The 16,061-nt window shown below is 43.9% G+C and overlaps 1 protein-coding gene across 5 annotated transcripts in view; it reads left to right on the top strand.

The window, feature by feature from the left end:
* Positions 1 to 16,061, top strand: part of MTMR2 (myotubularin related protein 2) — a 60,574-nt gene that overhangs the window by 30,879 nt on the left and 13,634 nt on the right. For all 5 annotated transcript variants that reach the window (XM_062639351.1, XM_062639352.1, XM_062639355.1 and 2 more), the window contains 5 exons: positions 5,067 to 5,142; positions 8,334 to 8,428; positions 8,606 to 8,716; positions 9,787 to 9,888; positions 10,535 to 10,618. In XM_062639351.1, coding sequence (XP_062495335.1) covers positions 5,067 to 5,142; positions 8,334 to 8,428; positions 8,606 to 8,716; positions 9,787 to 9,888; positions 10,535 to 10,618 — 468 coding nt within the window. The remainder of the gene's footprint in view (positions 1 to 5,066; positions 5,143 to 8,333; positions 8,429 to 8,605; positions 8,717 to 9,786; positions 9,889 to 10,534; positions 10,619 to 16,061) is intronic.

Raw genomic sequence — 16,061 nt, 5'->3', positions numbered from 1 at the left:
GCAAACTGAGGCATCCTGACTGAACTAGATAGGGGAGCTATTACAGCCCTGGCAGGCTGGGGAGGAGGAGGCAGTCCTGGCTCAGCCTCAGCCAGCATTGATGTGTGTTGTCATCCTGGCTGTGCAGCTCTGCTGGTAGGCAAACACCTCACAAGCAGCACAAGAGGAAAATAGATCGGTTGGTTTCTACCCAGGCAAAAGCAAACCCTGAATTCAGAGTTCCGTGCACCCTCCCAGGTCCTTCTGGAACAGTGTTCAGCGTTGTACAGACCTCTGAGACCCTGTGGTTAGAGTTAGGGTGCAGTATTACTTTGTACCACTCTGAGTTGGCTGTCACTGCTTGAGATGAGCTATGTGTATGAGTTGTGCGGGGACGTCAATCAGGAGAAGGGTTTTTGAGCAGCATGCTGGCTGCTGCTTTAGGAGGCAGTGTGAACACGCCTTGGAACTGGAGGGGCTTGGAACTGCAGTACCCTTTCAGGCTTACCTTTTCAGCAGGACCGAAACCTCTTCCTCTGACCCCATACATGCAAGCAAAGGAGATTGTTTTGTTGCTGAGGTCTGCATGTTGTGCCAACAATGCAGCATAAGGGTTTCCCTGCCTTGGGTGCTGTGGGTGGGAGGGCATAAGAGCTCTGCACCTTCAGCATGGGTAAGTGGGCTGAGCTAACACAGGTGGGATCCTGGAGTAAGAGAAGCGATTGTTAAATGTGGCAAGTGTGGGTTTGTTCTGCCAAGTCACTGCTTGAGGGGAGAACAAAGGTAGGTGTTTGGCATGAAGTCCTCACACCCTCTCTGAGCTGAGGCAGGACTTGTGTTAGGTGCTAAGGTACTTCCATGCTCAGCATCCCAGAGGGCTGTTTTATGTAGAGGGAGAGCTGCTGATGGGTGGAATGGGTAGGTGATGTCATTTGGTAAAAGAAGACAGAAATAAAGGTTATTCTGGTGTGTAAATAAACTCTCTGTTCCCCCAGAGATTCAGTTACCAAGCATAACATTTCTGTGGGGGAAATAAAACAAAGATCTTTAGCTTAGAAGCAGTGTAGTCTGCTGATTTTTGGTGGTTGTATTTGTTTTTTTACAGAAACCATCTTAGTGATGGTTGTGACAGATACAGCCAGTGCGTGGCTCTATGTCAGCGTGGTCCTATTCCGAAGGAATGCTGATTCTGCCCAGCTCTGGCTGCAACCTTCATTACAGTGTAAGCACTCTTTAGTTTTGTTCCCAGGAAACAGCTGAGACGCCTGAGGCACACAGAGGTGGAGCATTCAGTTGCAGAGGTGTATGGCACCTGCCTCAATAGCGATAGTACATAAATAGCCAGCTGTCACTCTCCTGCAGCAGAGCTGCTGCAGTCGTGTCTCTGGCTCCCCTACTTGCTTCCTTGCGTCACTGGAGCTCTTAATTCCATTTTGCAGGACTTGCAGAGTGCTAAATCTGGGCCCAGGAGTGTTATTTTTAGAGTCTTCAAAATAGGCTAATGTACCAAAATAGATTCTTCTCGCAGTTTAATAAACTGTTTATTGATCTGCGGAGAAAGTGGAGGATGGCAGTAAGATGGAAGGGCTTTTTATGTCATCTCCTTGGTCATATAAGGAGCAGACAGTCCATCTATGGTGTTAGCATCCTCCCAGAGCTCCATGTACATTGTCTCATCCCATTCTTTCCTTTTGATCTATTTCCAAAACTCATCTTTCCTTACCCAGCCACTTTTCCTCCATCCTACCACCTCCTGCCCTTTAGCACTGCCCCAGATGTCTTCTCCTTTGCCTGTTGCCTGCACTGTCAGCTGCATGCAGATTGTGTTTCCCCAAATCAATTTGAAGGAGCCATTGAAGGAGGTGGATTTCAGGAAAATGCCTACTGTTCATGTCTCGGATTCTGCCAAGGTGGGTTTCAAGAGTTCACATTCCAGCTAGGAGGCTTGTTCAAGGTCTAGAGCTGGGCAGATGCTGCAGACTGGCACTCCAGGAAAGTGTTTATCCTGCGCTTTCTGACCATGCCTGTCTTGTCCTGTTGGGAAGGATGACTTATCCAGGGCTGAAGTACTTGCACTGACTTTGAAATCATCATGGAGGCAGTCAGTGCTGTGCTACCTGAGGTAGGTCGTGGGGCTGAGGTCAACTGAGAGGTGATGAAAATGAGTTTAGTCCTCAACTCTGTACCAGAAAGGGAAAGAGAAGGAAAAGGAAAGAGAAAGGAAAGGAAAGGAAAGGAAAGGAAAGGAAAGGAAAGGAAAGGAAAGGAAAGGAAAGGAAAGGAAAGGAAAGGAAAGGAAAGGAAAGGGAGAAAGGAAAGGAAAGGAAAGGGAGAAAGGAAAGGAAAGGAAAGGGAGAAAGGAAAGGAAAGGAAAGGGAGAAAGGAAAGGAAAGGAAAGGGAGAAAGGAAAGGAAAGGAAAGGGAGAAAGGAAAGGAAAGGAAAGGAAAGGGAGGAAAGGAAAGGGAGAAAGGAAAGGAAAGGAAAGGGAGAAAGGAAAGGAAAGGAAAGGAAAGGAAAGGAAAGGAAAGGAAAGGAAAGGGAGAAAGGAAAGGAAAGGAAAGGGAGAAAGGAAAGGAAAGGAAAGGGAGAAAGGAAAGGAAAGGAAAGGGAGAAAGGAAAGGAAAAGAAAAAGGGAAAGAGAAGGGAAAAGAAAGGAAAAAGGAGTGGGTTTTGAGGCAAGGGGACAGAAGCTGTCTACCTTGAAGTGCTGTGCTTGCAGGATGCCCTGTCTTGAAGTGAGTGGAGGTTTGGGTTGCTAACCCTTTCCTCTGACCCTGGGGACTCCACGTTTCAGAGAGTGTGAGTGAGCAGATGGATTTTGTTAGACTTGGAAGAGCCAGTTTTTAAACTGAGAAGGCTTTCAACCTTGTCTTTAGAGAGTGGTGTTGACATGGAGCTCTTTGTCTTTTATACTGCTTGTCTCTTCCCTCCTTCTCTCCTCCACATGCAGTACAGTGTTTAAAGCCCATCTGAGCACTGACCACCTAGTTTGTCATACTGAATGCTTTCTATGTATCTTACCTCATATTTGTTTTGGCTTAAGATGTAACCCAGCCCCCCAAATGTTTACCGCTGGCTGAGCTCCCGCTGACATCTGCAAGAGAGCAGTGGGTCCAGCTGCTGACCGCAGTGATCCTAGCAGCAGCTGCTGCCCACTTGGCGTATGGACCTTCTCAAAGACATCCTGATCCTGTCCTGAGTGTGGAGTGCGTTGTTACTAATGTCCTTCCAAGATAAAAGACCACAAAGATGACCACCACTTACAGACTAATTAGCCAGTGAGACCCCATCTCGTTTGGCATAATCCAGATGTTATCCTGTTAATTTCAAGGCTGTTACTCAAGCGCAGAGTTGACACACAGGAGTTGAGAGCAGGTCTGCGTCCCAGGCTTTTGTCAGGGAGGCTGTCAGTCAGGGCTTTGATGGGGTCTGTGATCTTCGGCCAATACAGCTGTGCTAAGAAGACCTCAGCATAGACTTTTGCTCGTTACACCAGCAAAACCTTGTTTTTATTGGTATTGCTGATGGGGGGCAGAAGCTTTCCTGCAAGTTGCTGCTAGTGTGAGCTCTGTCAACAGTGACCCCCCTTTACCCATGCTGCAGACCCCAAGCGTCCCTGGTAAGAGCTGGCCTAAGTGGGTGCAGTGGTGAAGTTCCTGTTGAGAAGCCAGGGCTGTACTTGCTTTTATTATCTTTTTTAAGAGTCTTTTGAATGTGTTTTCTAAAACGCACATCTTGTTCCCAAGAAGACTTTGATCTTGTTAATCTTTTCATCTATATGTCAGTCTGTTGTGTGAAAATGCTGGAACTTGCTCTGCTGTGGCGTGGTGTTTCTTTGGGGTTTGTTTTCATTCTTTTACATAGTTTAGAGAATTTTTTTTCCCTGAGGCTCTCCTTCTTGCTTGAGTTTACATGAAAGCTGACCACAGACGTGGCAGGTTTTGGAGTGCCACTTTAGGCCATGTCTTTGAATTTTCTTTGCAGGGTTTTCCTGTTAGAAAATTAAAACAATTCTTTCTCTTTCCTCACATTAAGATAGAGAAAGCATCTTGGGTGAGTCTGCACATCAAGTTCTGAGCAGACATGAGCTCTCTCTGCCTATCTCCACCAGGTGGGATGCATGCCAGCTTTCAACCCAAAGTCTTGTGGCTGCTACATGATGAGGCAGAGTCTGGACTAACTAACCTGTTCTCTCTGTTACTAGGTTGTGCAACTGGTGTGCTGCTGTGGTTGTGGTCATTTGGCAACTTCAAGGCATGGGCAATATGATTAAATCTGTCTGCATTTGGCCACACAGACTTAGCCTTAATCATGGTCACTTACATATGCTCTTCTCCCCTAGTTCTTACCATAGGTTTAGACCTCAGGCTGTGCTTTCATAGTTATAACTGTGCTTTCCTAAAATGTCTATAAGCTTGTGATAACCCTTGTGTAAATGCAGTCATATCTGTGAAATGTTCTGTGGTATAACCTCAATCCAAGAGAAAGAGGAGGAGTCAGTTGGGCACTCAAAACGGTACCTCCTATTCATGCCTGTCAAAAAACAACTTTTGTAACAAGTCACTACGACAGAGCCAAATCAGGTTTTTTGCAGTAGTTGGACCCTCATTGAAGACAGTGATGTGATCTTTCCTCAGTGTAAACTAGAAATTATGTAACAGTTGATAGCACAACGGTAATAGTTGATCGCTGGGGAAAGGAACTGATCCCTTTGGTTCCGTATGTAACTGTGAGAGAGTTTGACTTCTAGTGACGGGCTGGTGAGGAAAAGGTTAGAGCATGGAAGGCAGCCATGTGGGGAAGTGTGCCACCAAAGCACTGAGCCTGCTTTGAGCAGCATCTCCGACATAGACATCCTTGCTTTAAACGCTTGTGCATGGCCCAGTGCTGTGCTTGAGGACTGCATTGAGGTCTCTCACAAAGCATGCTTTGTGTTGGCCTTTCACAGGCTGAGACACCAGGTAGTACCTCAAGATCTTTGAATATTTGTTGTCCTTGATATTGTTGACCCATTGCAGGTAAGTGCAAACTTCTTGGTTTATGAAAATGTAATTAATTTCTTTTTCTACTTCTATGCTTTGTCTAGGTCCTGAGGGAGACAAATAAATTGGCTGAAATGGAAGAGCCACCTTTGCTACCAGGGGAGACCATTAAAGATATGGGTACGTGAAGAGGAAATTTCTTGTTGTTTGCTAACCAAATAGAATACCCATAGAACAAAATATATTGGCAGTCATTCACATCAGTGTCAGCGAATTGCTGATGTTCTGAGAACGACAATCAGGTTGCTTCGTTCATAAGTTAATGCACATGGCATGAGCCAAGGTAACTGTGTTCCCTTACCATGTAGCAATTACAAGGCAATTCAATGTATCTTAGCATGAGGAATGAGGTGGGTTGTACAGCTTTGCATTTGCTGCCTCCTGAGAAGACATGGATTGACTGTTTCAAGTTGTTTTGCCACAGGGTAACTTCTTATGTTGACATAACACAATTGTGTGCCCAATCTCTGTCACAGACTGAAGGAGAGGATACAGTGCCGTGGCAGGGAACTTCCTATGATACAGGGATGGGTTTTTGTTGTTGCTATTTTTCATCCAGCCATTCTGACATGTGCCATGTTTGCTGATGCATTCCATTCCGAAAGTTTGAGTAAGGCCTCTAGATTAATTTTCTGTGGAGGATTTTGCATTCACTAGTTTACCATATTACCTTCCTCTTAAAATGATATGGAAGAGTGCAATATCAGTCCTAAAAATAAAAAAATATAAAAATACCTCACCAAAAAAATGCACCCAACAACAACAACGGGGAAAAAAGGCAAAAGCCTGTCAACTCAATGCTCAGTCCTGTTCTCCACTCCTTTCCTAGGGCCACTGAACTCGTACTTCAACCGTGCACTCCAGTCCAACACCTAACTCTGTCCACAGGCGCAACTAGCTCTGACAGCAAGACTAGATTTTAGTTCCTGGTTAATAGTGTAAGAGATCAGAGTTACCAGTGCTTTATCTGTTGACAAATGATGTGACGAGCCATGCAAGTCTGAGACTGAGTGGCTTTTGGAGTTTCCCAGACAGCAGCTGCCCAGTCCAGCAAAAAGTCAAAGGCAGCAAAAGAGAACGATTTGTTATTCATCAGCAGTAATTATTTCCTGTTAAAAGTGTCAAGAAAGGCAAATGAAATTGTCTTTGTATTTTACAGGGAAAGGAAAAAATATTGTTTCAGCCAACCCAATAACCTAGAGAAAGATTGGCTCTGAAAAGACAGGAATTTCATAAGCAGGGGAATTAGTAAATCCCAGTTTCTAGTATCTTTCTCCCACATGAATTCTCTTGCATCTACCAAAGACTGAGCTTATTAGGCTTTCCCTTGGTGGTAGCACTAATACAACCTCTCTATTATACCTTGCATCCATTCTCACAAACAGTGAAGCGCTTCAGTGCCTTGGAGATCCCTGTTTATCAGAGAATGCTGAAATCATACAGTATGGCCGGGTTAAGGTCAGACAAGCCATGTAGGTACATATGTACATGTGCAGTGTAATTAAGTAAAATTGTTTCCTTAGGAAACCAAGCTAATAAAATGCAAATGTGAAAGGTGCACTGGCTTACAGGCTGGCAAGGCTGGTGTTTGGGATCGTGCCTGGGATTTCCTACCTGGAAAACATTTTTTCTAGCACCTTTACTCAGAAATCCTGCTCTCTTTTGGATATAAATGCACACTTTTATCAGTAGATTTTGTTGTGGGGTTTTTAAAAACATTTTGAATTTCCATTTTGAGCAATGGGAACTCCAGGGGAAAAACCAGGCAGGCTGCCCTCACCCTTGTTATGCTTCGTGAGTCTGCTTTCAAACCTCTGCAAACTGGTCTTTGAAAAGAAGTGATTAATAATCAGCCAATAACGAAACCCTTGGTTTAATTAGAACTGGCTAGAAGCATTTTGTGTTTCATTGTCCTTTGAACAAATGCATGTGAATTGAAATAAATGATGAATTTCTCACATATATATAGTGATTTATTTTTAATAAAAATATCTGTGCTATGTATTTTGCTCTGAATTAGTCACTCCTGATGTTTTAAAGATCTTTCTCCATATCCAAATCTCAAGGCTCAGAGAAGACTATGCAAAAGCAGAGCTGATATTAGGATGATTTAGTTATATGAGTTGCCAGTGCCCTGGAGCAAGGCAGTCTCTCTTCCTCCCTCCCTTCCAGCTAAATCTCATGGGAGAATGGTAGAAGAAATACAGGTCCCCATCCTGACACCCCAGTGTGCTTCCTGTGAGTGGTGGCTGCCACCTGGATGGGAGGCAAGTTGTCTTCCTGACTGTACACAGCTCTTGCAAATTGGATCCTGTAGGGTTTGGAGGCCTGAGGGTAGGATGGTCCAGGGAGTTCTTTCATGGGTCTGGCATCTCTGGACAATGGGTCTTCTCCTGAAAGGAATTTTGTGTGTTTGAGGGGGTGTTGTTACTTGTTGGTCATAGCATAAACCATTGCCACAGCACAGCCAGGCAACAGCTTCAGTGGCAGAAAACATGATGGGCAGCGAGGAGGGGGAGGAGAACAACTTAAATGTTGGTGTTTTTAATTGATATAAACCAGAAGGGCAGTTAGGGGAGGTGTTTGCTGTGGAAAACCAGCAGCACCTCTTGCCTTTTGCTGGAACAAGTGAGAAACGTTTGAGGCCTTTTAAGAAGGGGACTGCTTTGAGTCACCATCACTCAGGCTCAGAAATAATTGGATCGTTGCAGAGTAACTTGATCGCTGACTTCAGACATAAAATCACCAGCAGTTGGGTGTTACACAGATTCGTGGCTGCTGTAGCTCTGCTGGCTTTTAGCACAAAGGCCTTCATCCCAGGGCTGACTGTGCGCAGGGGTCTGCAGAAGGACCTAAACATCCTGAAAGCCAGTGTAGGAGAACCTCCTTCTCCTGTCCTTGGTGGCACAGACTAGCTTGTGGATGATCCTCAGCTTTTATGCAGATGATTGTCAGCTTCAAATGCCTGCATCTAGGCAAGGAATCATCTCCTCTTCTTGTGTATGATATTCTCAGGTACTGGCAAAGCATTGCTCAGTAAGAGCAAACAGTTTGCAGCCAAATACCGGCTTTTTCCAGGGGTAGAGGTAGGATTCTAGGTGATGATACTTGCCTGGAGCTCAGTTCATACCCAAACTCTTACCTTCTCCACAGAACTGAAACTTGAATGTTAGCTCTAGCCTAGAAGCCCAGGTTAAGCTTTGTTTCATTTAATGCTTTGAAAAGTAGAGCCTCCAAATATTGTTGCTATCATAATTTTGTTCTCATAAATTAACCATGAAATTAACTTCTTTTTTCCCCTTTTCTTAAAGCGAAGGATGTTACTTACATCTGCCCCTTCACTGGAGCAATCAGAGGAACCCTTACTGTTACCAATTATAGACTGTATTTTAAAAGCATGGAACGGGTAAGCTTTTGAAACCATCTCCTTTTGTTGGCTATTCAATATTTAGACCTAGGTGTTCTTTGAGAGTAATTCTGTGGGAATCATAGCTATACATTTGGGAATATAGGCATAAGGGAGCAGGAGCTGGGGACTTTTCCCCCTCCCCTTTTTAAACTCACAAATTTCAACTGTCTACAGGACCCTCCTTTTGTCCTAGATGCATCTTTAGGTGTAATCAACAGAGTGGAGAAAATTGGAGGTGCTTCCAGTCGTGGTGAGAATTCCTACGGGCTGGAGATTGTATGCAAGGTAAACTTCTATCTGTGTTTTACAAGAGGGGAAGGGGAACATATATTTTAAGAGGTTTTCTCTGTAGGAAGTTCTGCAAAGCATTTCAGTCAGTAAAATTTCACACACTTCAAAACCCATCTGATTTTGAAAGTAGTTTTCAAGGTTCTTCAGCTGCACTCATTGTAGACAAGATATGCCAGCCTGCTTGGCCTAGGGTATGCAAAGCAGTTCAGTGCAATAGCTGAATGGTACAGATGCAGCTTATGCAGCCTGAAATGTCCTCTGTCTGAGCCCAATTACCTAATCTCAGTTTTGGGAAAAAGCTAAGTCTTCAGCTGTTTATCTTACTCTCTGACTTGCTGTACCATCATCGTGTGCTTGAACTTGAAAGCTCCTTTCCTGCTGGTGGCTTTTAAGCTGTTTACTACAAGAGTTTGAGGTGTAGGCTTGGCTGGAAAATCTTGGCATCTCAGAGATGCTTTATTTAGCTTCCGAATTAGATTTTGTAGATGATTGTGAAAGGAGGTCCTGGGTTACCGCTCTTGGTAGAAATTGCTGCTGTGCAAAGTGGAGGAGTTCTCAGTTTCTGAACATTCTCTTGAGTGCTCAGAAATGGAAGCTTTAAAGGAAGATGGCGTTGGTTGTTTTTCACCAAACTGGCTCCCTACATGCAGTAGGTGTGGAGTACTTCGTGACACAGTCCCTTCCAGCTGCCCACTGGCACAGCTCAGCATGAGAGCCCAGTAAGAGTTAGGTCTGTCTCACAGAGTCCTGTCAATCAGAGATAGCTTGTCCCTGGGCTCTCTCCTAGGCTTTCAGCAGGTAGAGAACGCCATGTGAAGGCAAGATACTGTGATCAGGTGCCTGTGCACTCCCTCTGCTCCTCTGCAGTTGTGTCAGGCTTTGTTGGAGTCTGCAGACAGCCACTGAACCAAGCCCAGAGTTGCAGTACAGCAGCGTTCAAAGTGCCATATTAAATCAGTACCAGAAGGAGCATTGTGGTGTGACCCTATTTTGAATGCTGGCTTTTGGATTTTCCTTTAAGTGGTTCAGAAACCTGCAATTTTATTTCCCTCTTTTTTCCCTAGGATATTCGAAACTTGCGATTTGCTCACAAGCCTGAAGGGAGAACAAGGCGGTCCATATTTGAGAACCTCATGAAATATGCTTTCCCAGTTTCAAATAATCTGGTAAGTATTTTCCTCTCAGTTTTTACCAAAAGACACAGATGTTCAGTGCCATCTATTTGGTACAGGGTTCACATGGATGCATTTTGTTGAAGGAGGAGAAATGCTGGGTTTAAAATCTGGTTTAGAATTGATTCTGTAGGAGTTTAGAATGTATAGGAAAAACAGGAAAAAAAGCTACTGTGGGGCTGGATTCCTTCATGCGCAGTGAATGACTTACTGATACACCCTCGTAACACAGGGAAAATACTTAAAGCTCAGTGATATCCATCAAAGGTTTACAGCTAATAGTGTTTTCACTGCCCCGAATCTGGAATGCAGTTAGTCTGCTCTGTCACATTATAACATTGCAATTGCTGCTTTAAGTACTGGTTGAAAGGATCTAGTTTATAATATGTAAAAGTGTTCTTGCCCAAGTAGTCTTTTCTTTCTCTAATAATAAAGTCCTTTTGTCCATGAAGTTCTAGGTAATAGAAAAGCAAGATCAGGTATATAGAGGAAAGTATATTGTTTTACTAATTGCCTGCTACAGGAAGTGTGTCAGTCTTTTTCACAAAGCCCTAAAAGTGGTGAGTTACTACTTGAGATACCAGACATCCTGAAAATGGGCTCTGAGTGGGCTCTTAACAGTAAATTTTCTTTCTTTCAGCCACTTTTTGCATTTGAGTACAAGGAAGTTTTCCCAGAAAATGGGTGGAAGGTGTATGACCCCACGTGGGAGTACAGACGACAGGTGGGTATTGTGCCTTGTCCTTCCTCATCTTCTCTGCTCTTCAGAAATGAGAGTCTGTGCAGTAATACAATTACAGGTCGCATGGAGCAGCCAATGGTCCTGCTGACAAATGTCATGCAGGCTGGGTTAGGACACTATTCCCCACACTGCAGTGATTGATGGCAGCAGAACAGCTTTAGAGACGGTCACATCCACTGATGGAGATTACTCAGGCTGCAGAGAGCTGACTTTAGGCTTTGGTAGAAAAAACTATTGCTCTGGCTTAGTCATGAGCCACTGCTCATGACACATCGAAGATGTGTTTTGTAGGTACAGGCATCCCATTGGCAGAATTTCACACCTCAGCTCTTGCTTTATGAGCTTTATTTCTCTCCAGTTTTTCCTGTCTCAAACAGGAAACTGGAAGGAAAAAAAAAAAACTATATACAGAATGTCTTCATTTTCTTGGGGAATCAGCATAGAGATCAACCTAGAGAGTGTTCTCATTTACCGTAGCTTAGAAGAGACAGTTGCAGTGCGTCCAGAGTAGATTGGTCAAAGGTATTAATGAAGTGGCAGGCTGTCAATTAGGAATCCTGCCTCCCTGGTGGAAAAGATGGGAGAATTATTTTATTTATAGTGAGATCACTCTTGTAAAATTCTCAAGTGGCAGAAACAGCATGATTTGCCCAGGACACAGTAAGCTTTTATCTCATCCAGACCTACCAGGATAAAATCAATTTTCCCTTGTAAAAGGAAGATATTTTAAGCCTCGTAATTTAAAGATTTATTTGGGCCTTTCCCACAAACAGAACAAAACCAGACCTTTGTCCTAGCCTAGTTGTTCATCTGTTTCCTGGCATCCAAAACCAAAGGAAAGGATTTATTTTAATAGCTCTTGTCTTCTAAAAGCTGGGCATGCCTTCTAAATTGGTTATCTAGGCCTGTCATTAGCAGATGGGGAGAGAGTGCTTCACTGTTGGGGGTGATTTGTTCCCTCCTGAAATAGCTGCCTAAGATAAGTCCCTGGTTCTAGGCTTCTAATTGCAAGTGAGATGTATTCATTGCAAAGTGTATGTTTTGCAGTGAGATACCACAACCTAAAATCCTCGTAGAGACAAACTCTGATCATTTGTAATCAGTGACACACCTTGTATCTAAGGTCGACTTTGACTAATAAGACCAGATAATGCAGCAATTGCTGCTCTGTTTATAATTCACCTCTTTCTTGGTAGTTTTTTTAAAGAAAGATCTGTTTATAGAGAAGGATCTGCAGCCCAAACTGTATGGGTGAGATTCTTCTGTATAGGTCTGATAACTTTGGAGTAAAGACTAAAGAATACCCATGCTATCAAAATAATCTTCATTGTAAAGCCCAGCATTCACTCAGTCAAGCCTCAGTTAAAACAGACCATGTACAAAAGACGTTCTTACAATACCTGGAAAGAAGGAAAGGTGACCCTTGAGAATTTGGAGGTAAATTAGTCCAATTTCTTAATCTTGGTGTGTCTGTTTTTAGAATACAAGCTTTTCTGTCCATATTAGTTTTTATATTGGGATTTGCTGCACCTTAAATTTGGCAGGAGTTTGGTTACATGGTGAAAAGATATATAAATTTACATGCATGTGATTTACAGCTCTTCATGGCCTTTCTGTAAAGAAAAATGAGACTCAAGGTAGCACTGTTGTGTGTGAAGCGTGTTTCAGTTGAGACACTGCTGCAGTGTGTGCTTTTGTTATGACCTGCTTCTGTATCGTTTTTATGTGGACAGGAAAAACTGCCTGACTGCCTTTATGTCAAGAAACCAAACTAACGTCCATCTGCTGAAGCCCCACCCTCATTTGCTTGCATTGGTAACTGCAAAAATGAATCCAAACCAGGATTCTTTTCAGCCATGGCCTATCTGAATTATACCCGTGATGGGCCACAGCCATTACCATTCCAGATCACACAATCCATCTGTTCCAGTAGCTTATCTCCAAAAGTGACCAACACCAGCTGCTGAGGAAGAGGCAGACGATACTGCAGTAGATGTTTATGTTGTGATCTGGCCAGGAGGAGAATTTCATCCCTTTTGTTAGATTGATTTAGGTCCTGCAGCATGAAGCTTTATGTCATCTCCTAAAGTTTTAGGTATTTCAGGCTGTTTGTTTAATTTCAGCATTTATAACTACGGATGTTCAACTTATCTCTGTGAATGTCTTAGCCTTTTTTCTTAATCCAGCCAGGTTCTGTTAAAGCAATAACAAATACTAAAGTAAATCAGGATTATGTCCTGAAATGGCAGCAGAGATTCGTTAAGAGTAAAGCACCACTGGCATCATCAGATCAGATAAAGGGATTACCTGCCTCTGACTGTATGAATTGTGACCAGAAACAGAGAAGCAAGACGTATGTACTATCTGCAGGACCTTTTGGAATTGGTTTAAAAACCATTAGAGAAGAGCTGGCCTAGGGCATAAACAGCCCAGCAGTATGGCCAGGCATTAGCTTGGTGTATCTTAGACTGTGTTGGTTGTTTCCCTGTGGGAGCAGGAACAGAGAGGGGAGCAGAGCAAAAGTAGAAGCCAAGCATGCTACCAGGCATCCAGAAAGGACTTTCAGGGCAGGATCCGTGGTAGGCTCTATGTCTGCAGTCATAGACATGGCAAGTTTGTGCTTGGCATGATTTATTTGTTATAATTTCTATTTTCAGATTAACATAAGTGTGTTGAGATGGCAGAGATTATGGCAATTAGGAAGGATACTCAGTAAACCCCTGACTTCTCTGTTGGCATTCTTGGGAAGGTGGAAATATGTAACTTATTAAAACTCTGTGATTGTATAAAACCACGGGGAGTAATAAACAACCTGTGGAGAACAAAAGGAACTCAGAGAGGTTTGGGATTTGTTCAGTAACTGGAATCGCATGTGGCAAATGAAATTTAAAACTGAAATTGCTCCCTGATTTTTATTACACGTGGGCTGGCAGAGTATAAAACAGAACTGCAAAGTGAATAAGACTCAGTTGAAACCAAAAGGCCGTGAGATGCCTTTGGAGTAACTTAAAGCTTTCATTTTCCTTAACAAGGTGGGGAGCATTTGGAAAATATTACAAGGGGTTGTGAAGCGGGAAATGTGCGATGTTTCCTTACAGAAGTCATGCTCGTCTAATCATGTGCTCTGGTTATATGTACCAGGGAGCCACAGTATAGGGCTGTGGTTGCTGCTTTTAGAGGAAATATATAGAAATTCAGAAAAGGAGCTGACCTGTTTTGAAGTTAAAAGAAGTGCCCAGCATTAGTATACAAGCATACAAAGGTAGAGCATGAGAACAGTATCCTACAGAGGATTGTTTGGTGTAACCTGGGGGAGTAAAATGACACCTACCTGTTAAATGTCCCATGGTTTAACTGAGGTCCTGCTTGTGCTCATTATGTCTCTACTGCAAAACAAATCACAGCTCTCTTGTGCTAGGTGGACACAACCTGGGCCGAGTACATGGCAGAGGGACCAGCTTGGCTCTGGCAGCCGTATCCTGTGTCGGTGCAGGGATGTGCCTGAGCTAACGTGCTCGGCCTCTTGGCATCTCATGGCTCAAACCAGCTTTGAGAGGCACTGCTGGTGTGTAACTCAGGACCCTGCCTGCCTTGCATGCTGCAGCTCAGGATGTGGCTAAGATCAGAGGTGATCTGCTGGATCCCAGAGATTTGATTATGTGTAATTCCAGCAAGGATATTGGCTTTTTTCCTGTTGGTGAAAGATCCTCATGTGCTTAAGCTTAAACATGTGCTTTGCAAGGTGGTGGTTTCAGTGCCTTGCTGGTGTGCCTTCAACAGTTTTTCCCTGCAAGTGAAGAAAGTCCATCTTCTACAGCATGTCAAGTGATAACTGAGCACAGGACACTAAAGTAGGGCATGAATGACCTTCCAGAGGGAAACCAAGTCTGGTTTGCATGTGGAGGTGCCACAAAGGCTGCATATCTGTGGTTAGATGATAGTCGTAAGGAGTGTTCCCAAGCACTGGGGTACCTTCGTCACAAGTTCCAGGCATAGCTTCATCCAGGTTATTACCATCCCTCACTTGAGTGAATGTGTGTGAGCATCTTTAGTCATGCACAAAGATACTCTTCCAGCAAAACGTGTGCAGATTGAGAGTATGAAGCAGTTACTCACTGGCTAACACAATTTCATGATGTTGTTTTCCTTCTGGTAACCTTGAGCTCAGCGATCCCCATCTCAGCAATCCTCTTCCTCTATCTGCAGTTACACATTTCTTGTCTTCCTATGGATTTGCACACAGCTCTTTCTTGTGGCTTTGCAGTGTCCTTGGCAGACTCAGTTTGTGGTTGTGCAGCTGGACCATAGCAGAGCTGGAACCCAAAGAGGTCCTGGTGGAGCAGAAAAGAGGGAGCACTGCAAGCCCAGCTCACCTGTTCCCAAACATGGGCACAGTTCAGAGGCCATCACCAGTAGGCAGTTTGGACAAACTGCCCTTTTTGGAGAATAAATGAGTTTAATAGTGTGGATGTGAGATGTAGTCTCAAGTGAGAATGGTCATGGGCGTATTTGATTTATAGACATGGCCACGTTGCCTTCCTCACTTTGCCCCCTGGCAGCAACCAAACACATGAATTCTCTTGACATCAGAGTCTAGTAGCAGTGTTAGTTCACCTGGAGAACCAGACCTTGTGCACCAGGCTCTGGTCACTGATGTGGACATCCAGCAGCCACATTCCCTAGAAGCTTCCGGACAATCAGGACCTGCAGCTAGTAAGGCAATCCTTCAGGTGCTGGGCAGGCAGCTCCCAGAGCCAGTTGTGAGCCTGCAGAGCCTTCTTGACTTAGAATAGAATTCTAACTGGGCCTTAGCTTTCCTAACCTGGTCCCTAGCTTCCCGGGCAACATCCAACATGACAGCATGACTTACATCAACAACAGTTTGGGTTGGGTCGCTGGTAGACTTTCAGGTGCTTACAGCTTATCAGGAAGCAGTGAAATGTATCTTGAGGAAATACCGGTGTGCTTTATGTTATGTTTAGCTTTTTCTATTGAATCCAGCTGGAGAAAGCACAAAGCTGAAGGGGCATGAATAAATGCAGAACCTACACTGCATCATGGCAAATGTCCTGGGAAGATGCAAATTTGTCTTCTCTTCCAGCCCACTTAGCTTATTTCTGTTTGCTTTGAGTCCTTAGAGAGAGTCATGATCTGAATCCAAAGCCCTCTTTGAGTGGTGCTGTGATTTGAGGCTCCAGTGCCAACAGAAAGCAGATACTCAGAAGAAATGTGAATGCTGACACAGTATATTTTTTTTCTTTGGGGGTGTCTTGTTTTAAACCAGGACAGGGGACTTGTCATGGATGTTCTTATTGCAGAGGAAAGATTTCATTCAAGTTGTCAGAGTGGCACCTGAAAGACTTATTGCTGGTTCTGGACCAAGCACTGTATGCTGAAGCCATTCTGCCCAGCACAGTGAGGACAC

Source organism: Pezoporus occidentalis, unplaced genomic scaffold (genome assembly GCF_034315485.1).
Source record: "Pezoporus occidentalis ecotype Australia unplaced genomic scaffold, CSIRO_AGI_Poc_V1 ctg6, whole genome shotgun sequence".
Classification (NCBI taxonomy): domain Eukaryota; kingdom Metazoa; phylum Chordata; class Aves; order Psittaciformes; family Psittacidae; genus Pezoporus; species Pezoporus occidentalis.
Note: the sequence above shows the minus strand (reverse complement) of the source record. Positions and strands in the feature narration are given on the sequence as shown.